General features: G+C 41.2%; 1 protein-coding gene across 4 annotated transcripts; it reads right to left on the minus strand.

Annotated features, from left to right (window-relative positions):
* Nucleotides 1-4,564: 4,564 nt before the first annotated feature.
* GNG4 (G protein subunit gamma 4) lies at nucleotides 4,565-15,873 on the minus strand. 4 transcript variants are annotated; one of them, XM_081186248.1, is made up of 4 exons: nucleotides 15,574-15,873; nucleotides 15,181-15,262; nucleotides 9,880-9,988; nucleotides 4,565-6,772 (listed from the first exon to the last, which is right to left on the minus strand). In XM_081186248.1, the coding sequence occupies exons 3-4, from the start codon at nucleotides 9,976-9,978 to the stop codon at nucleotides 6,644-6,646; spliced, it is 228 nt and encodes a 75-aa protein (XP_081042374.1). In that variant the 5' UTR covers nucleotides 9,979-9,988; nucleotides 15,181-15,262; nucleotides 15,574-15,873; the 3' UTR covers nucleotides 4,565-6,643. The 4 variants fall into 4 exon arrangements, with proteins under 4 accessions (XP_081042374.1, XP_081042373.1, XP_081042376.1 ...); XM_081186247.1 differs by lacking the exon at nucleotides 15,181-15,262 and having other exon boundaries at nucleotides 15,574-15,871; XM_081186250.1 differs by lacking the exons at nucleotides 15,181-15,262; nucleotides 15,574-15,873 and adding an exon at nucleotides 15,302-15,388.
* Between the last annotated feature and the right edge of the window lie 3,208 nt (nucleotides 15,874-19,081).

Genomic DNA, 19,081 nt, shown 5'->3' on the forward strand with positions numbered 1-19,081 from the left:
GATAACTTTGAAGAATCCACTAGAATCACAAACGGGACTTAATAAAATTACCTGTACGAGGGGAGAGGAGGGACTCTTCGTAATTGTCTTTATACACTGAAAATCGATGAAACCAAAGTTTACAACGATCCACCTCTGTTGCTGAAAAAGCAAATATAGATAAATGTAAATTCCAGTGTCATTGTTGATATCGTGAGTCGTTAGTCCAAAGGGCTTCTTCACCAACTGTTGAAATGAGGTTAAATTGAAAAAGCGGGTGGTTCCTATCTGATGTTTAAATTGACTGTTATTAATGATGCCGTGTACTGTCCTGGCTCCTGATTGGGAAGAAGGGCAGTACAGAAATAAAACATGTATTTTTTTCCCGTGCATGTGTAGGGAATGGTCCACCTGTTACAGCTATTGACTCTCTCGCTTAAGTTGGCCTGATCCAGTCATTTAGTCTCCTAACCCTACCACCCTGCACCTATGGCTGCTAATTGCTTTACTGGTACTGCCCCTATGATTTTAACAGCAGCCTGGCATGCAGAAATCTAGCAGGTAAAGCTCTTCCTAATATGGAGATGAAATGATTGTGGGAAGCTTCATCTGCTTAATTTTTGCATGGCAAAGATGCAGGAGTAGGACCATTAAAATGCTGGCAAACCCTATATGTGAGACCAAATAATAATAATAATAATTGTGCCCACACCTTCTACAATGAGATTTACACCTTAATTTTCTAGAGTGCACTTGCATTATTCACTGCAATTCATTCCACATTATCCACATGCTGCAAATTTTATAATTCATTTATATATGTACCCTGACTTCTTATCCATCGGGTTTCTTTATAGTTTTCAGGTAGCTTATAAAATACTTTTCAGCTGTCATAGGTAATGAGGTGCATCTTCAGCAAACATTGATAATGCTAAGGGTGCATCTCTCTGTAAGGAGTTAGTTCCACGATTTTGGGGCTACCACAGAAAAAGCTCTTGCCTGGGTTGCAAATGGGGGGGGGACAGGACTGAAATCTGATTTCTCTAGGCATCTGCATTTTGAAACAAGCTACCATTCCCAGCAGTGACACAAGTCCTATGTGTCCTAGTTCACCATTTCTGGTTTCCTCTGAACCATAATCTCTTTTCAGCTGAGATTTGTATAGGAAAATTACAGTACAGTGGTACTTCGGGTTAAGTACTTAATTTGTTCCGGAGGTCTGTTCTTAACCTGAAACTGTTCTTAACCTGAAGCACCACTTTAGCTAATGGGGCCTCCTGCTGCCGCCGCAGCACGATTTCTGTTCTCATCCTGGAGCAAAGTTCTTAACCTGAGGTACCATTTCTGGGTTAGTGGAGTCTGTAACCTGAAGCGTATGTAACCTGAAGCGTATGTAACCCAAGGTACCACTGTAAGAGTAATGTACTGCAAATAGTTGAGGTAAATGAGAATTCCTTCTTTAGGTGCTATTTCATTGCACGCTTCAGTCCATTGCCAGTCTCTCACAATATAATTGCATGATCAAGCCTTCCCTTTCACTTACAACATGCATAATTTTATTTATTCATCCAGCAGGTGGCAGCAATAAATCAACCTACAAACCATTTGGAAAGGAGGTTGAAGGAGGAATAGAACAGCTGTAAAAAAGTTATTTCATAAGTATTTTCCCCAAAAAACGATTGCCAAGTGGGAAGGAGCATGTAATGCATACAGTGTAACATACACTGCACACTTTTGCTAGAAACAAAATACTGTACAGTAGTTATTTTGCTATACCTACAGAGACCAGGCAGCTATAATCACAGGAGTACAGAGAGAACAACGTTGGCAGCAAGGTCAGAGGGAAATGGCATGCAAGAAATGCAGACCGTGAAGATGAACGTAAACTTAAATGTAAAATAAGTGCTGTTTGCGCAACAGTGTTAACAACACAAACACCTGTAGTCAAAATAAAACCTGCTGTCTCAATTCAGAACTGATGGTAGAATTTGACTTCTTGATGAGCTGTAATTCAGCAGCATCACACTGGAGTTTCCCTTCAAAGTTCCTTTGTTTAAGGATGGCTTCCTCAAGGTCACTAACAGAGTGTTCTGGGAGGCTGACATGTTCTCCAAGTAGTTTCTGAAAATTTTCCTTTCCGATGTCCGTTTTGCATCCATTTATTCTTTTGCAGAGGCTAGTCTTCCTGTCCTATGTAGAACACGGGTATTGCCTGCAGATGGTTGTATATATCATATTGGAAGATGAACAGGTGAATAAACCTTTGAAGCTGGCCAACATTATTAGGTCCTGTTGCCTGTGTACAGATGGGGTTAGAGCTGACTTCTGGGTCACTGCAGCGTGTTGGTCCCTGTGCTTTTGCCTTTTGTTGCTGGTGAGCAGCTGTTTAAGGTTCAGTAAAATAGCAAATATATAAATAGTATAATGAAATGGCTAGGAGGATGAGCTGTAAGTGCTGGTTCCTGGTTCAAGCAGCATCTACTAACTCACAATACGGCCTTACAGTTACCAGCTTTTTTACTGGCCCTTGTGTCTAACATTAGCAATATAGGTTAATATATTCTCCCTAATGCTAGTTTCGTTCATGACGTCAGGGGTTTTTTGTGCCCCCTGACAATTGTACTATACTATGCTGGGAGGACTCCATTTTGTCCCCCAGTCTGTTCAACATTTATGTGAAATCTCTGGGTGAGGTCATTTGGAATGCAGTGTTTTCCTTCCTTCCCCCCCCCCCTTCTAAAAATATATTTATTTAGAGATACTATGAAATAGTTTACATCTGCATTTAACTTAGTTTCTAATGTCTTAGAAATCTTTAAAAAAGAGAGAGAATACAACACATGCTATGGCCTACATCTTCTAGGTTCACTGTGCCGGTTTAGGCCTTTTCAGTTGGAAAAGGATAAGTAAACATGTTGCCATGGTAACTTGCGCAGCCTTGTTAAAATTAAATCAATTATGATGTAGAAAGGGTTCCCTAGTGGAGCTTATTATGAAGAAAGCAACTAATTGTTTTTCTTGCTTTCTAAAGGCATTTTTAAACAAACTGCCATATCTGCTAAATCTCTTTTAAAATGAGAGTCTGGTTTTATTGAGCACAGATATATTACAGTATGATGATAGATAAGGAATGGAATAGGTTTTTATCTTCATAAAACTCTAGGAATGGAAACCATTACATGTGTCAGCTTTTGTCTTGAATTTCATATTTAGGATTCAAAGCCAGAGACATAAATTTACATTTAATTAAGAGGCAGCTTCTACAGTGTCCAGGGTGGGTGGAGATGGAAATGGCATACCATGAAGAATTTTGGTGTCAGCTAGCATCCCACACTTACCGCTGCTTACAGACAGACAGGCTAAGCTCCATCTTCCCTCCAAACACACACTTGACCTACCAAAAGATGCTGAGGATGTACACAAGAGCAGAAGCCTTTGGAGATTTCTTGCGGGGGGAGAGATACTGTCTTTTAGACACAGGGCAATAGCATGAGAATGTGAAAGTACCACTGATTTTAGACTACAGTGAGAAAGCTCAAAAGTCCTGAACACTCATGGGTAAACACATGTATTGAGCCAGGCACACATGTGCCTTCAATTTGCCCTGTGCACTGGTCATCACCTTTAAGGTGATGTCACTGACAATCCTTAATGGGTTCATAGTTACAACTGTCCAGCAGGGCAAGCCGTATTACAGTATTCCACAATGACCCAGGTTGACATATGGCCCAGTTTTTCCTGGATTGAGGCCATGCCACCCCTTGCCTATTTACATTCCTGGATTCCCAGCTTTCCTTTCTTTAAAAAGGCTCTAGCACTTATAAAATCAGATATTTAAGGCAAGATGTACAGGGAGTATTCTGCCCAATCATTTCGTGAGGGGAAAAAGCTTTCTCCCCCACTATGGGAAGTTACAGCTAGAATTGGCATGGAAGAGAAGGAACAGAGATAAAACTGTAGAGTCACAATTCAACTGTCTGGGATTATGGAACTTCTTGGTTCATTTTGTATTTTATTTTTTACCTTCCCTGAAGAGGTGAGACACCCATAGTAAGCAACAGAGAAATATAGGTTATTTGCATACCTCATATTGGGCAGCATGGCCCTTCAAACAAAATTTCAAAACTCGAACACTGTCTTATTTTGTTAACAGATTGAGCATTTAATAAGTTGTTATTTGGATTTTTACTTTTTAAACAAAGCATTTTAATGTATAATACACAAATTAGGCTGGCAAGATACATGAAACTTGAATATTATTACTTTTATTTAAAACCTACCCTTTAACCAGAAGGTTCCCAGTGCAGAATAAAGATCACTAAAATGTAACACAGCAATATCACATAAAAATTATAAAAACCAATGATCATCATAAAACAGCAATCCAGCAGTAGAATTCAGTTCTAAAATCAGTACTCAAAATCTATGAGGGGGAATTGAGGCGAAGAAGGTGTGGTTTGTCCAAAGTTGAAATGAATCCACAGTACCAGAGGGACTTAATCCCAGGTGTGTGATTACGACACACAACTTGTAAAACATTTATACTCTTCTCAAACAAGCAGACAAACTATTACAGAGACAACGATCACAAATCAAAATAACCTTTATTAAAATTAATATTGAAAGCATAAAAAACTTAAATGAGGAGAAAAGGACTGAGGTTCCACAGTAACACTGTTGATCACATAGCAAGGAGCACATTAACTGTATAATTTAGAGGTACTACCTGTTTATCTCGAAGGAAACACCCTGTTCATCCTTGTGCCACAATTTCAAGGGCCTGAAGATATACTTAAGAGTAAGAGCTAACGCACAAAACAAACATAGAAAATACAGTTGCTTAATGTGTGCTGAACTATACTAAGAACATGCAGATGACCAAGACTGGTGGTGGCATTTTGGTGTTGAGCCTGGGATAAAAGCAAATGCTAAATAGCCTATGATTCCATCCTGTAATGGCAATTCATGGTTTACAGTGCGAAGTGTGGAAATCAATATCTGCAAAATTTGTATAAACTTCTGAGCAACAATTCTTCATTTAAACTGAACTGGCCCTGCTAAACTTCAGTGTGCCATTTTGACCAGTGAGATGAGATCACCATGGTCTCATTTTAACTTGAATTTAAACAAAAACAAAAACCCTCCATCTCCAAATTCCCTTGAGTAGGAACAGGAAGGGTCATTGTTCAGTGGTACAGAACTTGTGTGTGTGTGTGTATGCAGAAGATCCCAGGCTCAGACTATGGCACCTCCTCATAGGGCTAGAGAATATTCCTGTACGAGCCTCCATCAGGGTAAAACAATTTAAATAAGCAAGAAGAAAATAGCAATTTAACTCACTGACTTAAGTTTTCTACTGATACTTCATATATATTTCCTAAGTGGTGCAAATCTGATCCCTAACCATGTTAACTTGCAAGTAAATAGAGTATTTACAGTTTTTTACCCTTGCATTCTCATTTCAGCATTGCCTTTCTTTGCTGTATGCATTTTTGCATGTTTCCCTTTTTTTACGTATTAAGAAAAAATATTCCAATGGAGGGTGCTTCTTACCATCAGCAACTATGATAGTTTTTGAGGTTTAGAATGCAATCCTATACCCTTTTTTACCTGGGAATAAGTCCCATTGAACTTAGTGGGACATCTGAGTGCACATGTGCTGCATGTTTGGGATATGGAAACCTGCACACTAGACAAATTTTGTCTTCTCTTCCCTCTTCCCTTGTGCTGCTCCATCTTGCTTCACTGCCTGATTCACCCTCACAAAAACAAAGTAGCAAATAAAATGAAATAGCCATGACCAATTGGCTGACGCAAGATCTGATATAGTTACTGGGCAGGCTAAAACGATTTGTTTTCATCAAGCAAAAATGAATTGCCTATGTTTGTTTAGTTGGTAGAGTATAAATATTCCTATCTGAGAAATGATCAAACGGGTTTGTCATTTACACTTGAAAAGCCTGCTTTAATGCAATATGCCTGGTAGGGCTAACATTTTTATAGCCAGATTATTTAACATTAACCTAGTTATCCTTTGAAAAACTTAATATTTACATTTTTAAAATATTAAAAATTCTGATATCGTCATCAATGTTTATCCACTATGACTTGGTAAAAGGCATCTTCCTATGTTTCTAAGGGACAGAAGTTTTAACGGTTGTCTATAAGATAGGGGAAAGTTAGATTTCTAAAAGGTCCAGTGTTTTGAGATGTCACTAAGCACAACTCTTAAATAAAAATACAAAGGATTTTTAAAAGTTGAGAGTAGATATTGCTCATCTTGGTATCAGAATCTCTCACGAATAGACACACACACTCTAATTAGCAAAATCAAACTATCATATAACCATAGCTGTCAACTGTTCCCTTTTTTAAAGGGAAATTCCCTTATTCCGAATAGGATTCCTTGGAAGAAAAGGGAAAAGTTGACAGCTATGCATATAACTGAAACCAAATAAGGCTCCTTCGTTAAAAAAATAAGTCGACAGAAATGCTTAGTACAAAGGACTGGTTTTTAAAAATTGGCATTAGACTAGCTTAAGAACATACTGTGTTCTTAGCAAGTCAGTTTTGGGCTAAATTATTGTACAGAAGATGTCTTGAGGAAAGGCATGCACCATCAGTAATGTTTTCTCCCAAAGGTCATTTTTAATTGCAAGGTGATTCAGAGAATAGTACACAAGAGCTTCTTCTCCCGGAAGGGATTTTCAGATGTGGGCACTGGAATAATAAGGGGATCTTCTCCCATGTGAGCATCGCAGTATGCCAATAAATCAGCAGCAGCCTTGGATACCTAGAAAGGTTTAGAACAAAAAAAAAAAAAAAAGGAGGGAGGGAGGGGGGAGACAGAAACCTAACATCATCACTGCTGCCACAGGGCCAACGGAATCAGTTGAAATATTTCCACAGAGTACTGATTTGAACTAATAAAAGCAAAAACACACCTCAGAGCACACAGTCTTTATTCTCAAACCTGGGCACTGGGCAGCAAGAAGGGTCCTCTTAATAGGCAAATGAGGAATGCCCTGGGGGCACAGCATGCCATCGCAAACCCAGAAATATGTTGCTTTTGGTAAATGTATAAAGCAATCCTACATCTTCTGTAGTTCATTATGATAATTCATTTGCCTTCTCCAGGATTGTGGCAGTGCCTGAAAATGGTGCCCACACAGGCTGAACCGGTAGAAAGTGTATAATTACTTTTTAATGTGAAGAACATGTTCAGCTCATTTGCTGTCTTGCTGCATCTTTTATCAGATGTTTTATAGTGTTGACTGGAGAATCAGAAGAGCTCCATTGAACTCTCAACTGGTTAAAACGAAACAAAATGAAAGAGGACAATATATAAAGACTATCATTATCTTTGTTTAAATGGCTTGTTAGACTTGGGTTAGATTTAGACAGTGATATCTTTGTAGTGGGTGGTGGCTCTGAGATTATTCACATTGTTCCTTATCACAGCTATAACACCCAGTTAGCAACTAGCAGAACTGCACCAAGTCCCAAAAAGCTCTCCTGGGTATGACCTAGTGCAATAGGAAAATGGACAAAGGCAGCAGGGTGGGAAGAAACTAGCTAATCCTCTACAACACCAGAGAAAGCTGAATTTCATTTGGGAAACATTTCCTTCATGTATCAGTACAACTTGGAACCACTCGGACACAGCTTCTGCTGGTGTCCTGGCCTCCCTGCCTCACTACACAGTGAATGCAGAAGAGCAATTGTGGGCTAAACCTACTTATTAATAAAGACTAAGCCAGTAGTACAGAACCCTCAAAGCAACTTCCACTTTTTGCTCAGTGTATATTGCAATGAGCTTCCTTGTCCAAGACATGAGGATAAGTATTATTTTATTTATAATATATATATATATGTACTACTATCCATAAATGAAATTAAAAACCATACATATAAACAAAAACTATGTAAAACTTTAAAATCAGAAATCACATCTGCATATAACTACCACTAAATCTTCCTTAACTGAGCCTTCCGATACTTGCTCATTGGTTCTAACAACTTCCATTTATTCCAGTAAAATCTGAAATAATCAAAGACTGAGTTATTCTGTTTTATAGATTCATCTTTTGAGAGATGGTAGTTTTGTGTGATGAATGTCTCAAAGTTAAAGAAGATGGATGGGCAAAATTATATTTGACACCTCCCAGTTCCATGCTTCTCCATTAACTGAAAGTAATACTGCTTCCTTCTCCTGCCCTCTTTTATCTACTACATATATATTACCACATCCTCCACCTCCTCCTCAAGATAAAATGACTACTCAGGGGCTCAAGTTATCAAACATTTGAGATTTTAGCGTGAGTTAACAACCTTGAGGGAAACTGTGGAATTTTACCATTACATTTCAGAGCAAAGGAGGTGATTAGAAGCAGCCCAAGTTAGAACATAATCCTGTTAGATACACTATAATTATAAGATTCAGTGACAAGAGAAAATGCTGCAATTACTACAGTCACCTTCCATGACAAGACAGACATAATTGCTATTCTTGTGACAACGCCCACTCTGCTTTTGCTTTGTCTAAAATGAGCACATCCACAAACATCTCCGTAACGCCACTGTTGATCTCACAACACTTATTTTAGAGATATTTGCTCAGCCTCTTTTTAAAAAAGGGAAGAGAGAAAACACAATAGCTATTGTATATAACTGTGTGTGATCTGTCACTTGTAATAAAAAACAACTACAGTGTTTCTTGATTGGAAGGCAGCAAGATCAACCCACTGGATATCCACAGACATTTAGTTACACAAATGATTTATATCACTCTTGTCTAATTCATTAAAATTTAACTAACCTTCTTCCTTAAAAAAAATACTCTCACAATAACAGTGGCGTATGAGTTTCTGGATCATAGCTATTGCTCTTCTCTATATACAGTGGTACCTCAGGTTACATATGCCTCCGGAACGAATTAAGTACGTAACACGAGGTACCACTATATATATATATATATAGTGGTACTATATATATATAGTGGTTTATGAACATACACACACACACACACACACATACACACATACCCAAAAAACCCCACAAAAAACAACAACACAAAGATGCATCTTGTGGACTAATAATGTATTTACACTTATACCTCACTTTTCCTCTGATGAAGGCACAGTGGCTTACAAATGGTTCCTAGGCCTCTACTATTCAAGCACCATACAGGATTAGACCCGTTTATCTTTAGAAGCAGAGTCACTTGCTTTTATAACTTCAAGCAAAATCTGCTTTGGCACAGTCTTAACACTTTCAATACACATGTGCTTATGGAGGCGCTTTCAGAAGCTACTTTTGCTTTGTAGCTGAAGGCATCCAGTTTCAGTTTCTGACAAGGAAAAAACAGCAGATTTGCCATTTGTGTTTTGCTTTTCATGCCATTGCATGATTGTGAATTCAACGTGTACCACCATTTAATTTATTACTGTAGAAAGTGGGCCCTCTGTACAGCAAGCTGAAAATGTAAAGACCATCAAGGCTTTAGAATGCCTCTGAATCCTATTTTGTTCAATGTAGCAAAAGTAAATTGTACTCTGAAAAGAATGCATCAAGTCTGACATTTAATAAGTACACTGACTCCTTTGGGAAAGGAAATAATGTACCTTTTCCTGAATTAAGAGGAGAGATGGCCCTTATCAAGAGAGAGCGAGATTTATCTACAGTGAGAGGTGGCTACAAAGCTCGTCAAGAAATCATTTTGGTGTAATCTGATCCTCAAGTCAACAGCCAACTGATTTTCAGGCATGAGATGTACATCCTGTCAATGCTAGAAATGTGTCCTTTGTTTCAGCACAAGCTGACCAAATATTTATGCACCCCAAGAATAAACATTATATTATGATGTAATATATGTAGACATAGTAACAGTTTGAAATTTACCTTTATCCTGTCCAGATATGCCTCCATTTTCAGCTGCTCCACTGCTTTTCTTGCTTGAGATATATTTGTTGTACTGTTATTAGCCATTACCTCCTTCATCCTTCTTTTTCTAGAACAATAAAAATTGCAGCATGGGGGAAATGCTCAAATTCCAAATGTAAACAAATCAAAGCATATATTCCTTTCTAGCCATGTTTTCATCCTGAGATCATTCTCTCATTTCATACATCATGGCATGGAAAAGTGTTAAATTTACCTCCACAAACTCTCTTTTCTCAGAAATTTTCCAGTATATTCAATACAGTGGTACCTCTGGTTACGTACTTAATTTGTTCCGGAGGTCTGTTCTTAACCTGAAACTGTTCTTAACCTGAAGCACCACTTTAGCTAATGGAGCCTCCTGCTGCCGCTGCGCCACTTCTGCACGATTTCTGTTCTCATCCTGAAGCAAAGTTCTTAACCTGAGGTACTATTTCTGGGTTAGTGGAGTCTGTAACCTGAAGCGTATGTAACCTGAAGCGTATGTAACCTGAGGTACCACTATTTCTAGTTTTCTTTACTAGCAACAGATTACAGTTATACCAATCAGGTCAGGCCACATTTCTATGCCATAGAAGGAGCCATGAAACAGGTTATATATCTAAGCAGGGATAGTAAAGACTCAGATCTCTGGATAGCCCCTAAGCAGTGGATAGTGTGACCAACACTAGTGATCATGGCAGCCTACTAGCTAAATTTGCAGTATAAATTTCAGGGGGAGGAGGTTCATTTATGAAACAGCCCATACTTCTGGGGTCCCATGGGCAATATGCTGTGCTTTCAGACACCACCGTTGCAACCCGCCAATGTCCCCTCCCAGGTATTTCCCCCCCCCCCACAATGGATGGCACTGGGCTGGCTAGAAATAAAGGTGAAGACATCCAGTCACCCCACCCTCTTATCTCCATTTCCCCAGAATGCTTCTGGTACATGCTTTTCCCATTTGGTGTTTGACTCGCCTACTTTTTCTCTGGTTTGGGTGTATTGCCAAATATGCCTCTGGGTCCAAAAAGGCTGGTAGCCTATACCATACATGGACCACTCTCACCAAAAGACCCCACACAAGACTATTTTAAATTTTATGATCAAATCACTCCCTAGCTTTTTAGAATGGAGAAAGCTATCTCATGACTTGGTTTCTCTTAGCATTTGTCTCAAGGGCCTGCTAAGTCCCTGAATCATGCATTTGTCTTTCAACTGAAGGCTGATGAAATAACCTAGATGACAAGTGTAAGCAAATGGTGCTGCTTAAAGGCAAGGGTGAATTCACACTTGATGTTAAATCGTTGGCTAAATTGGAAGATGATGCCTTTGGAAAGGGCTGAAAAGATGTTTCTCCAGTGGGCACTAGGACACTGCCTCCCAAGTGGGAATTGATTCAACGGAGTTATTGACTGAGATCAAGAGAATTTTTAAGTTATATAATCAACCTCAAAATAATAATAAAGCAGGTCTGTCATCCCTTCAATTTATCCATAAACATAATAGTCAATATAAAGGTAAAGGTACCCTTGCCTGTACGGGCCAGTCTTGCCAGACTCTAGGGTTGTGCGCTCATCTCACTCTATAGGCCAGGAGCCAGCGCTGTCCGGAGACACTTCCGGGTCACGTGGCCAGCGTGACAAAGCTGCATCTGGCGAGCCAGCGCAGCACACGGAACACTGTTTACCTTCCCGCTGGTAAGCGGTCCCTATTTATCTACTTGCACCCGGGGGTGCTTTCGAACTGCTAGGTTGGCAGGCGCTGGGACCGAACGACGGGAGCGCACCCCGCCGCAGGGATTCGAAGCGCCGACCATACGATCGGCAAGTCCTAGGCGCTGAGGTTTTTACCCACAGCGCCACCCGCGTCCCTAATAGTCAATATATTTACCCCAATTTATGTGTAGTACTTATTCTCATTGCATCTGGTGAGATGTAATTTTCAAAGCTGAAATGGATAAAATTACCCGCACTCTTCTATGCCTCAAGAATACCTATTAGAATTAGCACTGAATTCAGATGAATGTTGGGAGAGGTTTGCATTACAGTGATCTGATTGAGAACTTTGCTTCCAAGAAGGCTCAAAAAGTTCATTTCATTACATAGGGTACTAGGGAATTGCCTCTTAAATAATTAATCACTGTACCATTATTTATCAGTGAAATGGCCATCACCAATTCACCATATGTCCCTCCCATGATGATGCCATACAACATGCTTTTTAAGGGGGTAGGCTTTCTCTGTTTCTCCATCACATGTGGAGGCAACAACTCGTATTCATATATTTGCGTTGTAGTGTTGATATGCTATATGAATCTTTTCCACTCCAGTTGTAATAAAAATTGACCACAATGCATGCGTTATGATACTTTTATCCATACTTTCATTGAAGCTTCATGTACAGTCGTACCTTGGTTGTCATACGCAATCCGTTCCAGAAGTCCATTCAACTTCCAGAAATGTTCGACAACCAAGGCTTCCTGCATGCAATTGGAAGCTGCAAAAGCCACATTGGATGTTTGGCTTCCAAATAATGTTCACAAACCACAAATCACTTCCGGGTTTGCGGCGTTCGTTCAAGAGCCAAAACATTCGAGTAGCAAGGCGTTCAGGATCCAAGGTACGACTGTATAGAACTGAGTGAAATTTTATGCCTGACTTGCTTTCACATCTTTAAGGGCCCCCATAAATGACTGCCATTTATTTCACAGCAGGAACAGTGATGTCATCTCCTAGAGCTCCATTTTCCAACTCTGCATGCCAAAAACATTTTTATCATAGAGAAAACCCACCAAATAAGCTAGGCCATAGAAGAGGCAGTTTACATCTGCATGCACAGCTATGAGTTAAACTGCCACTTTTAGTTGGAAAAATTCCAGAGCTTCTTTATTATCACCAAACAAAATGTGGAAAAAAATTCAAGTCCACCCAAACTTTTAATCAGGCAGGATTTTTAAACAAAACATGTGGGAACGGGGTATGGGGGGGGGGGATATTGCCTCGGTATTGAAGCCATAATATCTGCATTGGCCCAAAGTTCATTTTTTTGTTCTATATAGCCTAAGAATGCGTGTGGCTAAACAGCGCTGGTGCTTCCGGTTTTACTTCTGCACACACACACTTCTTTCACTCTGTAAGCTGAGAGTCATGGATGTGGTGCTAAACAAAACACTGGATAGCCCCCCAGGAAGCCAATGTTTCTTTGTTGCTGGAAGATGGAAGCATTGATTTTGAGACACTTCTGTTAAATGCAGAAAGTGGTGGAAAGTTGATAGCAGATAGAGGTTCTTATTACACAACCATTGCCTTGCAGTTCAGCTGACAACTTTTTTTTGTTTTGAACAACTGAGGCCAATACGAGCATGGAGAACTGGACACAGATTGAGTGAAGATTGAGTTCACTGTCTATATAAAGGTCTATAAGGCATGATATCCCCTGTGAATTTTGATCGGTCCCAGGTAGTCTAATGTTTTGGGGTTGTTGTTTTTTCCTTTTTAATGAATGCACTCAACACTGAATGTAGGGGCAGATGGGGCTCATCAACCTGGGAAGGAATCCCATCTAAGAGAAGGAAAACTCTGATCCTAAACCTCCGCTGCCTTGCAGGCTATCTTCAGGAGAAGAAAAGGCTAAGGAGTAAACCTTTCACAAATCCAGACTGGGGTCCCAAAGATGGTACGATGGCACCTTGTACGCCTCCTTCTAGCAATTCCTGCAGCCAAGCTGATGCCAAACATATTGCTCTGCTTTCCTTCGGACTACATCAGTGAGGGCAAGGGGGGGACGGGTCTTGTTGTATGAGCAGCCCAGAACCTCCACACACACTGCCTGGACTTATGCCCTGGGGAGGTCTCTTCTGATACTACCTCAGCAGTTTGACTTCTCTCAAGCCAGACGGATGCCAACAATTCAGCATTAGATGTACACATGGATCTATTTTTACAGTAATGGGAGAAAAGCACTAAGCAGAAAAAGCATTACAAATCCTAGTTTTGCATTTTGACAAGTTTGCCATAACATAAAAGCCCTCTGAAATGAAGCCAAAGGGTTATCTAGTCTTATCACCTCTTTCCCCGCTGACCAACCAGATGCTTATGGGAAGCCCACAAGGACAGTCCTCTCCTGCTGATGTTTCCCATAAATTTATCTAATCCTCTTTAAAGCTATCTAAGTACAGTATGCACTGTGTGAAGAAGTGCTTCCTTTTTCTGTCCCAAATCTTCCACTGCTTGGCTTCATTGGAAGACCCCCCGCCCGCCCGCCCCCCAGTCACAAGAGAGGGAAGAAAACCTCTCAATCCATTTTCTCCACCACATGCATAATTTTATGGAGCCGTATCGCGATGCATTCTTACTCGTCTTTTGTCCTTCCTTCTCCTCATGATTATGCTTATGCTGTGCCAGTTGTGCCCTGCTCATCTCACTCAGGACACTGTGATACCTTCTGCAGTGCAAGCTTCTATTTGCACTCGGGAAGCTACGAAACTGGGGGGAGGGGGGAGCGTGCACTAGGCGTCTGCCTGTCTTACAAATATTCAGATTTATTTGAACAAGATTTTCAAATGCACATCAAGCAAGAGATATCTGCTTTCAGCAGGAGGTCATCTTGATAAGTGTTCTCACACAGCTCACACATGTCTGCAGAATTCTGGGAAATATGTGCCAAAATTGGCTTATTGCCTTTCTTGGCTACCATCTCCTTCGTCTACCATCTCTCCATGTTCATAATGTTCAAATTGTTCTGAACAAGCACCACTTTTTACATAATAACCCCTCTCCAATCAGTATTACAATGGCCACTGGAATCCAGGATTTTCCGGGTAATCTATGCAGACATGAAGGCTCTTCTGATAACAGAGGCTAGGTTGCAGGTTCCCTTTATGGAAACTCACAGTACCCATTATTTCTTACTAGTAGACTGACTCAAGTGAGAGGTACCAGAGCCATTAGGGTTGTGATGATTCTGGCCAACAAATCACATGTGAGCCATTAAAATACAAAACCCCCATCTCGTCTAACCTAAAAACACCAAGCTTCATTTACATCAGGTTGTCTAGAACTCATTCCTTGGACCTACAAGCTCAACCGCAGAAACATATGCACAATGGAAAAGTCTGTCGCAGAGCAAGTACAGAGTGCATAGCCCAACCACCCATTTCTGATGCCAGGAAATACATGTTTTCAAGATCGGGCAGTGTACCCCACTATTTTTCCTTGTCAAACCATCTCTCTACTCCCAGGGAGCCATTAGCTTTAGGATTAGGTAGAACACTACTCTCACCTGGAAAGACTATCCCATTATTCAGTACTTCCTTCCCAAGTTACCACATTTGCGGATAAGCAGAGTATCCTTGAAGTCAACCCTGTAAGATGTGCGAGTGATTAAAATATGATTTTCTTACATGCACGCAGGACCCGGGTCTCACACGCGTATCTGTCTATAAGGACTAACAGGCACTTATACACCTCGCAGTATTTTGCTCCCTTGCCCATCACAGAGAACACGAGATCGACAAACGCTGGAACCAACCCACGCGAAGGGATCCCTGAAGCTTGCGCCCCTGGGAAGTCTCCGACTCCCGCCCCAGATTGGGCGAGACACCGACCCAGCCCACCGGTCTGCTGCTTTCCTTTGCTTGCCTACTTTCCCATTTCCATTCCTTCCTTGACTCACCCCTTGCAGACGACGACGGAGGCTCGGGACAGTCCGAGGGACTCGACGGCGGAGCAGCGCGAAGCGGCCACTTCACGCCCCGGCTACAACCAGGCTCGCGTCGAGGCGCCACATGCCTGTCCGGCGCGGGGGGTTTGAAGGAGCACGGCCGGCCCACCACGCCCTGCTAGACGCGCCTCCCTCCCGGAAAGAGGCCCGGCGGGACCCGCGGGGCTGCTCAGCCGCCTGCCCTCCTGCGACAGGAGAGCCCAGCCAAGCTCTTCGCAGGCTTTGAGCAAGGCAGGCGGGGGCGCGCGCGCAACCCCGACGGAAAGGAATTCCAGCTCGTGACGTCAATGGAGTTGGGTGGGAGAGCAAGAAAGAGCGCGCTTCCATACCTGCTAGCTACTCCTGGCTTCGTGTGTGTGTGTGTGTGTGTGTGTGTGTGTTTTTGTATATACACACACACACACACACACACACACACACACACACACACACACACACACACACACACCTATCTTTTATTTAATGAGGGCAGCCCGTCTGCGGGGTGTCGCGTGTTGTAGGAAGAGAGAAACGTGTGTGAATTTCCATCGCGCAAATTAAAGTGATCAGAGTCTCTTTCTCTCTCTCTGCCCATCCAGCAACGTTTCTGCCTCTTAAGCAACGCAGAAATTTCCCTAGAAATAGGGAAGTAACGCTAGGAATTCCTTCCAACCCATGAAAGCTAACATAGAGTTTACTGTTTATATAGGCCGTCGTGTTATATTGGTATGAACTGGCAGAAAGAAAGAGGCACTAAACCAATCGCAATGTTTAAATAACCAAATAAAGCTGTATCCCGTCACATGGAGTGGGCCCTGAAAGAGGTGTTCACGGGTTCACTTTTGCACATGGGGGGGGGGGAAGATTCGGGATGACACACTTATGGGTTAACTGGGGACCAGCAAAATAATATTGCTCATAGTAACAGTGTCACAAACCGATTTGGATTTGATTAATAGGGAAAGGTCATCCAATCTCAATCTGTAATTTAACATGACAAGTGTGAGGGGTGAGTAAGAGCTACTTCACACTTTGAGAAGGAATCGTGTTTGCCAGTGATATACAGATGGTTCCCATAGCGAACACGAAAAAGTGTGAAGGACAAAGAAGCGTTCCTAAAACATTTTGTTAGCCACGCTCCAAGCACAGAGGACCTTGGCAACGGTTTTAACACCATGTGTTATTAAGGTGCCTCTACTCTTCATACTACTACAGGGAACGCTGATGGAGGCTCCGCAAAATAATGGTGTTAACCAGAAAATGTTAAAACACTCTTACTAATGGGGAGTTGGGAATTACAGCTATGTAAGGGGGGAACTACAGCTCCCAAAGTTCTTTGGGGAAAGCCCAAATGGATGGTGAGGATGTGACATTAGGGCCAAGAGTAGCAGCCTCTGGCTATTCCTCCTGAGCCCCAGCCATTCCCCACTATAACCATGCCTGGGTTCCCAAATCCAGCCTACTGTTAGGTGTGGAAGATGCTCTCTCCTCACTTCTTGTTGGCATCAGTCTGCCTCGGGAGACGATGGAAGATGACGTCAAACTGTTGGAAATTTAGAGCTCCTGCTGTGGCTGTAGAGACCGATGTGGGAGACATGTTTTGTTGCAGCTGGGGCAGATGAAGGCATCCAGTTGTGCTGCTGGAGATGCACCATGGCGTTTCTTCTGCCTGCATTCCTTCTAGCAGTCATTCCTTCTCTGCTATGGATGCACAACCTGACTGTCTGTCTCCAGGCACTGAGGTTGTATGGAATGGAGTTCAACTGCCAGCCCAAGCAGCTTCTGTATATGGATATATGGAACAGGAGGAGACACCCTCTTGTTCTTCACCTGAAGCAACAATTTTGTCTTTGGCCAGCCCCATGTAGGACATACATGAAATCCCTATTTATTATAACTGTGCTGGTGCCGGAGGCAGGAGTAGAACAGAGGAAAACACAGCTGTGACTGACTGGTTGAAAGGGGTCTGTGAGGTAAAATACCCCCAAAACTGTATTATTACAACAACAGAGCTCACAGAGATGATGCAGCCCACAATGAAGCAAAATTAGGTGGTCACCTCAGGTAGCAGACCGACTTTTGTTAAGAATGGTACAGTGAAGCCTTTGCCAACCTTGTGTCTGTGGTGGCTGGAGCTGCAGGGAGTTGTAGGCCAAAGGACTAGCATAATGGGCGGGAGATAGATCTGATTTTCAGGGCACAGTCCAATAGGAAGTTCTGAAGTGAATGGAATTGCTCACAAGCCTGGTTTTGATGGGTTATGCCCTGCTTTAGGGAGCAGTGCAACGTGGATTTTCTACCTCAGGCACCCAACATGTATTGCACTTCTGAAAATAAAATTTTATATAGCCAGAAAAATCAAAATGTCTTTGTCAAGTGCTCCTTCCAAGGAGAAAACATTTTTATATATATGTTGGGGTTGAATTATCTGTGGAGTGAGATCATTTGCTGTTGTCAAATATGGAGCTAGTTATATAACACAACCGTAAAAAGTCTAAAGTGTTTCAGATTCATGACCATTTAATTCCATTTAACGTACATTTTAATTCAAATTAGCTAAATTCACACCTATCTTGTTTTATTGTTGTAATTTTACCAAACTGTCAAATATAACTTCTTGAATGCAGTTCTATGTCTGGTAGTTTCAGTTCTTTAACTGATGTACCATATGTACTCGAGTCTAATGCACCATCAAATCTAATGCGCACCTCAATTTCCAGAACCTTGAAACCAAACAATAAAAATAAAAAATTTGCTGGCTAATGTCAGTGTGCCATCAAATCTAATGCACACCTTTATTTTCACAATGTAATTTGGCCAAAAAAGGTGCAATCTGGGAAACATATGGCCAACATCAGGTCAAAACAGCATAAGAGTGAGTTGATGTGGCGGGTATGGTGTTTGGGGAAAGGGGAAGTTGAGAATTCCCTGATCAATTCTCTTTAACAATCATCTGGGAACAACTGACAGCTAAGAACAGGGCTCACTTGTTATAGTTTCTGGGCAAAGTAGAATTATCTTACAATACTGAAGATCTGTCCAGTAATTTATTTTTTGCATTTAACTGGTCCTAAGAAGGAGATGGCACTGCAGCAAATGTAAACAAAATAACAACTGAAATAAGTAATGTGAGTTAAGAAGAAGAAAACATACCTAGAATCCCTGTGGAGGTTTGTAGACTCTAGTTTTCATCTGTATAATATTAATGCCTTATCTATATTTGTATGAAATACTTTATTACTCAGCAGTATAGGTGCAGTGAACATAAATATACTGTAATTATATTATTATTTACAGGGGTATTCAATGTATGCATAAACCTCATGAGGTGTTATTAAGATTTCCAGAACAAAGCTACCATGCTGAATAAATATAATTCTATCCAAAAACCTTATAGCTCTGCATAAAAATACTGCATCTCACAAGGTCAGTTGTTTTGCATATTTAAGATTTATAATAATGTCCTAAAAGTAAGACTTCA

The sequence above is a fragment of the Podarcis bocagei genome, assembly GCF_964188305.1.
Source record: "Podarcis bocagei genome assembly, chromosome: 3".
Lineage (NCBI taxonomy): Eukaryota > Metazoa > Chordata > Lepidosauria > Squamata > Lacertidae > Podarcis > Podarcis bocagei.